Source organism: Phycodurus eques, chromosome 16 (assembly GCF_024500275.1).
Source record: "Phycodurus eques isolate BA_2022a chromosome 16, UOR_Pequ_1.1, whole genome shotgun sequence".
NCBI classification, from domain to species: domain Eukaryota; kingdom Metazoa; phylum Chordata; class Actinopteri; order Syngnathiformes; family Syngnathidae; genus Phycodurus; species Phycodurus eques.
The window spans coordinates 2,800,001-2,812,724 of NC_084540.1; the positions used below are offsets into that span (position 1 = coordinate 2,800,001).

The 12,724-nt window shown below is 41.3% G+C and overlaps 1 protein-coding gene across 1 annotated transcript in view; it reads right to left on the reverse strand.

The window, feature by feature from the left end:
* tmem104 (transmembrane protein 104) overlaps positions 1-12,724 on the reverse strand; it is a 44,768-nt gene that overhangs the window by 25,544 nt on the left and 6,500 nt on the right. Inside the window, exons 7-8 of the mRNA XM_061700291.1 lie at positions 5,611-5,710; positions 3,036-3,132 (exon numbers count right to left, since the gene is read on the reverse strand). Coding sequence (XP_061556275.1) covers positions 3,036-3,132; positions 5,611-5,710 — 197 coding nt within the window. The remainder of the gene's footprint in view (positions 1-3,035; positions 3,133-5,610; positions 5,711-12,724) is intronic.

Here is a 12,724-nt window from a genome sequence, read left to right on the forward strand (position 1 = left end):
GATCAACTGCGGACAGTGTGGTTACGCAACCGCCTCCAGCCACATTCCCGCCACACTGCTTCCGTAGAATCAATCAGCACAGAAAATCACAGCCAATTGATCCTCTTAGCAGCTTCTACCCGACTCGGGCGATGTCTGGTGTGGCATATCATGAAATAGCAACGGCTAGCTGATAGCGCATACACTAATTAGTTTGCGTGTCAGTCCATGTACCAATGGAATGTACCGAACGAATAAGTCTGTACCAGTAGAGAGTATCAATGGAACCCAAAAATTGGAACATACCAAGAGGAATGTCCCAACGGGAACGTACCGATATAATTGCAACAATAGGAATGTACCAATGGGAACGTTAACAAGGGAACATACCAATAGGCGTATACCAAAGGAACGTAGAAATGGAGACACCGATGTTTGTACCAATGGGAACACACCTATCGGAATATACCAATCCAAAGTATAATGTAAGGTACCAATAGAAAGGACCAATGAAAACGTACCAACAGAACTGTAGCAACGTAACTTACCAGTGGAATGTACCAATGAATTGTAGTAACGGAACATACCATCAGAAGGTACCAACGAGAACATAATAATGGAAAGTGCAAATGGCAACATACCAATGGTCTATCTGAAGGGGAGGGGGATGAGCAGCTCAAGTTCAGCCAGAGGGCAGGAGTCTCCAAAATAAGCCCAAACACATGAAAGTGTCTATTAACTGATTTGAAAATGAACAATTTGGATGAAAAATGACTACCAATTCTTGATCTCAACCTTTTGGAAAGTGACTTTTGATTCACGGCAAAGAGAGAGGACAAATCATCACAGTTCGTCTGTAACAAAGTGTAACAACAAAGACACACACTCGCAAAATAAACTCCAACCTGAGTGAGAGAGGGAAGTTAAAGCAGCAGGATTATGACTGACAATATTAAGCATCCTCTAAGAAGCCAAAAGATTTATGGCCGCGACGCAGGTGTAGTCGTCTCGTTTTACTTGACTCCTTAATAAACCAGGAGTCTTTTATGTTCGGCGCATTCATCGTCGGCCTGTGTTCACGGTCTGACTGTTAAACATTAACGGCCGCGACAGCAGCAGAAGGCTCATTTACATTCCAGCGATCCTCGCCATTTGACTTATGATTTATTCCCTCCGTTTTGTGTCCCCCTCCAACGCTGCCGCCATATTTCTCCTCTAATAAACCATAAATCAGATGCAGACTCATTCAGGGCAGCGGAGATTAGCGGGAATTACGGCCACTTTTAGGTTTCACACAGATCCTGAAATGTATTGCATGAATTTTGGGAAAATTCATCCCCCCCAGTTTGACTGAACATGAAATTTGGTGGACAGGTCTATCATAAGTAGACCTACAAAAGTATGGGCCGAATATATGTGCCAGCAGAAACTGAATCATTTATATTTGAATTGGAATTTCGACACTTGATTAATTGCATTTCAAAAACTGAATTTGAAAACATTTTTTAATTTGTATTGTTTAATTTGAATCGTTGCATTTAAAAACTGAATCATATCATTTTAAATTGAATTTATTAGTTTGGAACTGAAGTCCAATAGACTTGAAAGTGAATGATTTTTTTTTTCCCGCAATGAAAATTCAAATTATATATTTCCACACGGCGGGCGACTGGTTAGCACATCCGCTTCACAGTTCTGAGGAGCAGGGTTCAAATCCCGGTTTTTGGGGTTAATTGGCTCAGTTCTTGCCCAACTGGATTTCTTTTTTAAAATTCAGCCCTTGGAGTCAGTTTCACTTCGCAACATTAAATTTGGTAGACATGTCTATCATGAGTAGACCCAGTAAAAGTCTCAAGAAGCCATGCCTGAAAAGACTTCGAAGTGGCCATTGTAGGGTAATTTCGAAGGGTCCTTCAAAGACCGACTAGCAGCTTTGATTCTTTTCTTCTCCTTTCATCAAAACTAAGGTTTCAGTTAGCCAGTATGCGACACCAATGACTAAGTGAAACCATAGCTAGACTGCTTACCTTTCAACTATTGGGCCCTTTGAAGACTGGAGGTCATCACGACGATTCGGGAGTCTGCTTGGATGCAACGCAAGGAATGGATTTTTTTTCCCCGTCGCCAAGAGGGAGTGGTCAATTATTTATACTGGTGATGGGACAGTCTGGCGAGTCTTTTTAGGCCAGAACCTTTTGACAAGGTGGCAAGGAACGAAGAGGTGGCGGAGGAAGTGGGTATTTTTCACGCCAACAAGTTGCTGGATGTTTTCACAAAGCTCAGCTAGTGGTGAATTATTTACGTGAAAGGTCAACTCGAATAAAAACACAGATTACATGGATGGGAGAGAAGCACAACCACAAGAAAGGAGCAAAAACAAACCAAAAAAAAAACGTAACTATTGCTTAATTTGGTAATGTTATTGTGAATATGGGGGAATTTGGGGAGTAAGATGACGAGTTTATGAATAAACTCAAGTTGGAATGGTTTCAGTTTCAATCGGTCAAGAAATGTGAAAGGAGGTGGTGAATATGTAAAATCTCTCTTAATTTGGGTATTTTATTGCTATAAAGTAAGGATTTGGAGAATTTGACTTGTTTGAGAAATGCAGAAAGAAGAACTGAAGATGTAAAATATCACTTACTTTTGGAATTTTATTGTGAAATCATGGAATGGTGGGAAAATAAAACATTTGCAGAAGATGAAAACGACAAGCCTGAATATCCTGAATTTTCTGAATATTTGAAGTTTGAACGGTTTGAGAAATGTGGGCGCAGCAGAAAGACAAAAAGTAGGTTGAACAATAAAAATAAATAATTTTGGTGCAGAGTAACATAACTCGAAAGGCTCTCAGATCTTTCAAGTGAAAAGATTGAGGTCAACACAGTTCACAAGAATGTCAATCACACTGTTACAAGAACACTGTAAAAGTGATTTCATGAAGAAAAACGGCTGTACTCTTACGCGTTCCAGCACCATCACTTCATAACGCAATGCTGCATCACTGCCAATTGGAGCTTGTCAAAAATAAACATAGCAATTATCAAAAGACTCACCAGAAAGACTCTGTAGGCATCTTTCCTGGTCACTGAGCCCCAGCATGCATCCGTGTCATTGTACTTCACAGCTCCTGCGCTGCATGAATGGTTTCCACTGAATAAATTAACAAACATAACGTATCAGCGAATGTCAATATCTGATCGGCTTGATCGGTATCGGCCGATAATTAGCATTTTATGATGATCGGCTTTAATGTCATAATTCGCCGATCGATCAATGACGTCATTGATCGACGCCGCAAAAGACATTTACTCCGCGTCGCCATCGTGGACAGTATATTTGAATCCAAAAGCTTGTTTATTTTTAGCCTTGTCATGTGTCTTTTGACGTAGTACTGTAAACGTCTGACCATCAATAAAGTTATTTATTTAAAAAAAAAAAATAACAATACGTCAGACAACACGTAATGCCTGGATCACACAACAAGACAAATTTGGTCTTTCACGATTGATTTCACGTCAGATTACTGCAATAAAATCTTGTATTCCGATACCACCACATCCCGTCTTTTACGATCACTGGGCTTTATCGTCAACTCAAAGGCGCCGAGATACACGTTAACATGGCGACGACAACAACAATGGATCGCGCCGTGTGCATTATAAAATGGGGAAAAAAATCTCTGCTGGTGGTTACCGGTGCTTTAATTCAAGGATTGCTTGAGGTATGGTCACATACCTTTAATACGATACGGCTCACAAGAAGGTAACTAAACGTGATGTAGCCTAGCAAGCTAGTGCTAGCACTAACGGTTGTAAGTAAACATGCCAGCTTTCTGTCGATTCATGCTCTAAAGTTTTGGTGTGTGTGAAGTAATTTAATTACAATAAAGTAATTTAATTCCAGTAAATTAGCACCCATTATTTCTGTCATGTTGTAATGTTGGTTTGACCTGACTGACTAGAATATGACCTGAATCGAGAATACTTTTGAAGATACTCAGTATACAGTACACAAGTATATTCAGCAAAAAAGTCATGTAAATAGACACATTGCTCCATCTTGTGATCGGATTGGTGATCAGTTATCGTTTTTTTTAACTCGCTGATCGGTCCCAAAAATCCTGATTGTGTAAAGTCTCGTTTTAATTGTAGACGTACTTCATACTGAGAGCTGCTTCGATCGTTGACGTCATTGATCGGATCGGCGAATTACGACATGAAAGCAGCTGAGCATAAAATGCTAATTATCGGCCGATACCGATCGCATCGATCAGATCGGCGGAGAGTCTAATCATTACATCTAGAATGTTGACTTTTATATTTTCCTTTTTGTGGTTTCTCCTTTAAGAACGATAAAGGCCTTTTCACACCACACTTGCTCAATGTGAAAGGACCGTACGACATCAGCAATGACCACAATGCCCGGTCCAGCGTGCCCAAAGTTGGAGGTGCCGACGTAGCAGCGTACAAGGAGCGGTGGAGCGAGCTGTTAAGCTCCTTAACTCGCGGGCTAGTTTGTTAGCTTGCGGGCTAGCAAAGATAATAAAGATAACTTTCCCTTAAGTGTTTCTGTTGTGTGACTATACGTGCTGAACGAGTAGCAAGGCTGTGGAGTATTGGACGGAGCAAACACTCGCAAGAGTGTACCGGTCCGCTGGCGTTGCCATGAGCCCACAAGCGGCTAATGACACAACCCGGCCCTCCAACTCTGTCGGCTCACAACAATGACAATTAATCGAGTCCAGAAAAAAAATTGTCAATTTTATTTAGCAAACAATAAGTCGATATAGTAATTATCGTGACAGGCCTAACGTGATGGTATGTAATTTCTCTTATATCCCAAAGTTCAGGACACAAATAAACTCAATTTATCAGTGCTTCCTCCATTTTCCCCCAGTTCAAGTCCGCCAAAAAAGCACACAAAAATCACTCCGCCAGACTCTCTCCCATTGGACGACTATTCTGACATCACCGGCGACGCCGCTCTCAAACAGAACTTCTTTCTATTCGAGTTCACGCCACAGAGCATCAGACGCCCTCTGCATTGCCTCCCCACGCCGCGAGATGGCAAATAGTGCTACCGCCCCCTCATCGCATGCACAATGAATGGGAAAGCAAAGGGCATCAATCGCATTGGCATGTGTGGTGTGAAAAGGCCTTAAAAGAGAGAAGGCACAAGTGTACCACACTCCCATCCCGCCTCGAAAACAACACAATGTGCATTTGTGCACTTCAGCCTTTGTAATAAAGCATTGTGGCAATAAATGTGTGTCTGGAAGCCAGTGGACACCAGCGAGATTCCAGGGAGCGCCGGCAGTGGTGGGAGTTCAGGCACAGTCAGCTCGCAGTTATTGTCTCCACAAATGTTTTATATATAAATAAATAATAATAATAAAAAAATAAAGAAAATTTAAAAAAAAAAAAAATTTTTAAATCACTGTGAGGTGGCGCTTCAGCAGAGGACGGATGCGCTCGGTCCTGCCAAAACACACGCGAGCGAACAAGCCTTCCAAAATGGAGGAGGAAGGGCTGGCGGGTTAGGGGGTCCAGCTTTAAAATTACTTTATGTGGCAGTTTTATCCTGCAATGAAAGACAATGCAATGGAGGACGTGATATAGGGAAGCTCACCAGGCCACCTCCATGAGGGATATGGGCACAGCTGCGGCGTAGATGGCGAGGTCTCCGTACAAGTACACAATGATGCAGATGTAGAACATGTTGACGCCCACTAGAAGACAATGTTCGGAGAAGAAGACTATTATTTGTCCCATCATATTATAGGAATGAGTACAATAAGAGTATGTAGCAACTGTGGATGAATAAATACTAGTAGCGCAATTTCTCATGTATAATGTGCATTTTTTTCCCCCCCAAAAAAATAAATAAAGAGTATATCTACATACATTATGTAAACTCAGTGATCATGATGGTGATGTTAAAATATATTTTAGAGTGAATATGAACAGCAGTAAGTATTGTCAGCAGCATCGTATGTCACAAAAAAAATAAGAATAAAAAATCCACAAAAGAATATACAAAAACATTTGGGAATGAAATAAATGAAGTTTCAATCAACAGCATACCATGTATGTACTATGATGCACACAATGTATTAAGATGTGAACGTGAAGAAAACTCCGCAATAATTGTCAGCAGCAATGTACAGCGGCTGTATTTAACACGTCACCATTTTTCTCAAATATATTTCCAAAGGTGCGAGAGACATGACAATTTCACCAGATGTTGGGAACAACCCAATTAATCCATACATACAAAGAAGGTAGAACAAATAAGATCAGAAATTAAGCTGTGTAATAATGTGAAATGACACGGGGGAAAAGTATTGAACAAGCCAACTGGTATTTATTAAATACCAGTTGTACAAAAGCCTTTGTTTGCAATGACAGCTTCAAGACGCCTGCTCTATGGAGAAACTAGTTGCATGCATTGCTCCGGTGTGATTTTGGCCCATTCCACCACACAAGCAGTCTTTTATGGACCTTGAGTTTCAGTTCTTTCCGTAGATCTTTGTTTGGATTCAAGTCAGGTGATTGGCTGAGCCATTCTAGCAGCTCTATTTTTTTTCTTTGAAACCATTTGAGAGTTTCCTTGGCAGTATGTTTCGGATCATTACCCTGCTGAAATGTCCACCCTCGTTTAACGTCTGAAGACGTCAATGGCGTTTTTTAACGGGGATGGGTAGGGGAGGGTCTTGTGCAGTTTATGTGTGATCCTCAAGGTTCTGGATAACTGCAATGAGGAATGGCATCCTGTAGAGCGCAACAATGCCTTGAGGTGACCATCCCTCCCTCAGATTGAAGAAGAGGAAGGAAGGAGGAGGAGACAATGAGAAGAGGCAAGCATAATGGCGGAAAAGAGAGAAGACAAAATAAAAAAATTAATCTGGGGAAAAAAAGCTGCTACATAAATGCTGATGTAACTGTGATCAGCAGCAATAATAGTCTACAGCACTGACTAAATATGAATATTACTTTATATCCAGAAGGGAATGGCAAACGCGAAATGAATATATGGATAGCGCAAAATATGACAACTCAGACCCCGGATTGTTGAGCAACTGAAATTTTACACCAAGCAAGACTCTGAATGAACTCCACCTATAAAGCTTCAACAATTAGTGTCTTCAGTTCCGAAATGCTTATTGAGTGTTGTTAAAATGAAAGGTGATTTCACACAGTGGTAAACATGACCCTGTCCCAGCTTTTTTGGTACGTGTTGCAGGCATCAAATTCAAAATGAGTGAATATTTTAAAAAAAACAAAAAACAATAGCGTTCATCAGTTTGAAAATTGAATTTCTTGTCTTTGTAGTGTAGTCATTTGAATAGCGGGTGCTCAAGGTATATCCCACCTCTCGCCCAGAGTCAGCTGGGCGAGAGGTGGGATAGCACGCCCGTGACCCTAGTGAAGATAAACGGTATGGAAAATAGATGGATATATTCTGTTTTTATTTACGTTTTATACAAGGTTCCAACTTTGTTGGAATTTGGGTTTGTAGTATTATTAGAATATTAAGTAAATGGAGTAAGAGAATACAACAAATGGAGCTGTGAATGCGGACTGAAAGCAGCAAGAATAATCAGCAGCATTGTACGTGATGAGTTTACATGAATACTTTTTTTTTTTTTTTTGCAGATGTGAGTGTCCTTTCTCCTCTATTGGAATAAATAGAAACAGATGTGAACGTGAGCAGCAGCAAAAATAGTCAGAAGCATTATGCTGTAAGCTGCAGCAATGTTAGCTTCCAGGATTGGTGTAAGAGATTACTAAATTCTACTGGAAGTACATACTAATAAGCAAACAAAACACACCAAGAATAGTCGGCAGCGTTGCGTGTGACATATACATGGATGAATAAATACTTCCATGTATGCCGTTGGCAATGAGAGCAGGAATATTGACAACTACACATAAATGAGTCATACATCAACAGACGACGTGTACAGTCGGAAGATTTTTGTGGACATTATTAATCAAGCAACGGTGTGGTTGTCTTCATCATCGGAGCAAACAGCTCATCAGAAAATGTTGTTAGCGGACAAACAGGCCGAATGCGAGCGCTCCCTTTTTAAGATGCACAGCAATCCCTCCGTCTCATTGGTGCAAATATTAAATAGCTGTAATTAAATCAAATCATCAACGCACAGGCAAATTTTTATTCATCACCATCTGCCCCCCGGTTACCCCCCCCAACTCCCTTATTATCCTTACACTGCGATCATCATCAGAGTGAACCCCTCATCCATCACCCTCTGTTGTGGGCGAGGCAAGGGGGGGGGGTTCAACGGCCAGCGATCTGAACCAGGGTCCTCAGAACTGTGAGGCAGATGTGCTAACCAGTCCCCCAACGTGCTGCACATTGAGGAATCAAACAGTAAAAATGAAAGGAGTGCATAAACATTCATCGGGGTAAGAGGCCAGAAATTCAGTCAATATCCTGTTTCGCGCTGCCTTCAAAGATGGGACTCTCACTTTTTGCTTGATTGCTGATTTGCATAAAAGTTACTGATATAGAAAGAGGGGTTGAAGTCTACACAATGGAGAACCTTCTCAGTCAAGCATAAGTCACTAGCCAAAAGTTGGGAATTCTCCGCCTTTTCCCAGGTTTCTGTGTGACAGGCACCGATGAGAACTGTGGGGTTGAAGAAGTCAACGTACATTTCCAGGAAATTTTGAAGCGAGGCAGGACAATGGGCCAGAAATTCAGAACATTCTCAGGATAGCTCAACGTGAGTCAGAGGTCCCCCTCACACATTCCAAGGTCAGAAACTTTTAGCCTTTTTCCTTGTTGCTGTTCTGCGTAAAAAGCAGTGAATGGGGGTTGTAGAACTTCCAGGCTTTGAACGTACAGAGGTGGTACGGTGACCCTGCAATCCAGAACCTTCCCAACCAAGCTCGACATTACTCAGTAACCCCTTTCACACAACCAATTAAAACCAAGAACTGTCCACCTTTTCCCCTCATTTGCTGTTCTCCGTGAAAATCCCCAACTTTCTCAGCTGAGCTTGATTTGAGTCAGCAGACCCTTTTCTACTGTCATTAAATCTGTATGAAAGGTACCAAAAGAAATTGGAGGTTGAGGTCAACCCGCAAATTTATATCGTATATTTAATTTATATCGCGGATACTGTGTGGCACTACCAAATGAAAACAGAGATGGTAAGCACAATCCCCTCTCACTGCTGTACATCAAAACCATCTTACTCCCCCCTCCCAGAGTCAATGGCCTGTCTAAAAGGCACTGAGGTTTAATGGGGGGGTTGAAAATGGACCCGTCAATTTCCTAGCCCCCCCTCCCCTCAATGTCACATTTATTGCCAGGCGCCACATGCCGCACGTGTGGGAGCATGATGTCCCGCCTAACTCTGAGTGGCCACTGTCCATTACCGGGGCGCCGTATTGACTGACAGCCGCAATAAGAGATTAATTAACTTTTTTAATTAAGTTCTCAACTCGGAAGGGCACTCCATTACATACACTCATAGACCACAAAATAAGGTACACAATCGGATGATAGCCAACACAACAAATGGAGCCTTTCAAAATATGCTCCATAAAAATGATCAGTTTTCAGGTATTAGTTAATTGGTTCCAGTAGACTTGTGTTATCTGTCGCCTGTTAGGTAAATAAAACACACCCTACAAATACAGTCAATTTACGGAGTGCTGTGGCCAAGCATATCAATGGAAAGTCAAGTGGAAGGACAAAATGTGCCAGTAGCAGATGCACCAGCAAAAGAGATTCCTGTGGACTTCAGCAGATTATCAAAAACCACCACATTCAGATGCATCCGGGAGATGGGCTACAACTCTCGGTTCCTCGGGTCAAGCCACTTACTTCTGAACCTGAGCCAACGTAGGAAGCGTCTCAACTGGGCTAAGGAGAAGAAGAACTGGACTGTTGGCCAGTGGTCCAAGGTCCTCTTTTCTGATGAAAGTAAAGTCTGGCTTTCATTCGGGAATCCAGGTCCAAGGGTTTGGAGGAAGACTGGACAAGAACAGAACCCAAGCTGCTTGAGGTTCAGTGTGAAATATCCAGTCAGTCATGATTTGGGGTGCAAAAGTTCAAAAGCCAGCATCTGTAATGGTATGGGGCTGTGTTAGTGCCAATGGCATGGGTCACTTACACATCTGTGAAGGCACCATTAATGCTGAAAGGTACATACAGGTTTTGGAGAAACGTATGCTGCCATCCAAGCAACGTCGTTTTCATGGATGCCCCTGCTTATTGCAGCAAGACAATGCCAAACCACATTCTGCATGCGTTACATTACACATTGATGTCGTTTTTTGATGCAGTGTCGCCTGAGGGATCGAAGGTCACGGGCATTCAATGTTGGTTTTCGGCCTTGCCGCTTAGATGCAGCGATTTCTCCAGATTCTCCGAACCTTTTGATGATATTATGGATCGTAGGTGAGGAAATCCCTAAATTCCTTGCAATTGTACGTTGAGGAACATTGTCCTTAAACTATTCGACTATTTTCTCATGCACTCGTTCATAAAGAGGTGAACCTCGCCCCATCTTTGCTTGTGAATGACTGAGCAATTCAAGGAAGCTCCTTTTATGCTCCAACATTGTTCCCAATTAGCCCGTCCACCTGTGGGATGTTCCAAACAGGTGTTTGACGAGCATTCCACAACTTTCTCAGTCTTTTTTGCCACCTGTCCCAGCTTTTTGGGAACGTGATGCAGCCATAAAATTCTAAGTTCATGATTATTTTCTAAAAACAAGAAAGTTTATCAGTTTGAACATTAAATATCTTGTCTTTGTAGTGTATTCAATTAAATATAGGTTGAACATAATTTGCAAATCATTGTATTCTGTTTTTATTTATGTTAACACAACGTCCCACCTTCATTGGAATTGGGGTTGTAGTATTTTAGGATGATTTTATTTGTATTTTACTTTATCTATTTTTTTTTTGTTATATATTTTCAGATTGTTTTATTCATATTAAAGTGTAAACCCGTATACTCACTGTTTGGCATTTGCAAATTCACCTATTTGTGGATTTTGTTTGGAGGAAACTATCCCCCATTATTCTGGGGAACTCCTGCTTATTTGCATTTTTTGCTGTCCTCCCCCCCCAGTCACATTTGATTTTTATTTTTTCAGAAAAGGGAGAATCAATGATTCCCAGATTTTTGCTATTTGCAATTGGGCTTGGTCAGGGTCCCCATTATAATTAATTAAAATCAGCTATACTATATCTACTGAATATTAAATCCATCCAGTTCTATTTTTACTGTCCATATGAAAACAAACGATTCATCTCTTATATCTTATATCTATTGAAGTGGCCTGTAGGTATGTATGAAAGTACGTTGCTTGTTAGCCCCCCCCAAAAAAAAAAAAAAAAAAAAAAAAAAAAAGAAAGCAGCAGAATCTTTTAAGGTGCTTGCTCACAAATTATTCGTCGAAGAGTTTGCCCTCATTAACCTTCCTTTTCATGCTTATAGTCCGACGTGTCTGCTGGGTGAAGATTGGAGGGAAAGTTTGATGAAGGGACGTTTTGGAAGCTTCACAAATTAAATCTAAATGGAGCCCTGCCCTGAAGCGGCGGCCCGACCACACAAACGCCACACACACACACTTTGTCCCTAAATATCCACAAATAGGACACTGCAGCAAGGAAACATGATGACAGGCGACCTTGTCAAGACACAAACTGATGCAGAAGTAGAATTGTCAAAACACGTCAACACGTCCAGACTACACATTTTCCAACTTTTTACTTCCTGTAACTGTGCCAAAAGTTTTGTGAAACTCTAAAAACTTTCACTTGTTGTAGTCTCAATTCCTTTGTACAAAATCCGTTTTTCTTTTCTTTCCACTTCCTGTACATGTCACAATGGCCAAACGCCACAGTTTCCTCCACTTTTCACTTCATTTAAGGGCCCCAATGCTGTTGTGCAAAACTCCCATGACTCCCAAAAATGTCCAAAAATGTTTTTTGGCTTTTCACTTCTTGCATGTTTCCCAATACCTTCTGTCCAAAATCCACATTTCCTACACCGTTTCCACTTCCAGTATGCGTCCCAATATTGTCCCTAGTCCACAATTCGCACTTCATGTGTCCCAATACTTCTTTCTCATAATATACAATATTACTTCACTTTTTGTAGGGGTAGTGATGGGCACGGGAGTTCTTTTGAGTGTACTTCATTAAAATTCTCAACACGAGGCGTTAGCTTGGAGAAACGGAGGCTCGTGAAAGCTATCCCCGCGAGAACGAGCGGTTAAAATGGCTCACGGTACGTTGTTCCTTGCGCGAGCGAATCTCTCGTACTGGTTCGCAGGCAACTTCCGCATCAGTCACTCATGGCAGTACAGTTCACGGCGTACATGCTAGCCGCTGAGTTCCGGTGCGTACCCTTCAAAATGAAAGGCTACAAGAGGAAAACACAAAGTCAAATTAAAACTTGCACATAAACCATTTGACATGATAAAACAGTCCCAAATTTACCTTTTAGCTGAAACATTCATTAAAGAATATGAAGTCAATTGGCTTAATTCCACACACATTGCCTTTTAGTTGATAGGTTTGATGTTGATACTGGTTATAAAGAACCCCGAGTCAAATGTTCATTTTAGTTTATGCTGCAGGCTGCTAAGAAAACGCAAGCTCATAGTTTGGACACCCTTTATTTAAACCATGCAAACCTTTTTGAACCAGCCCCCTAAAATAATTTCCTATTAATCTATTCAAATAAATCTCCT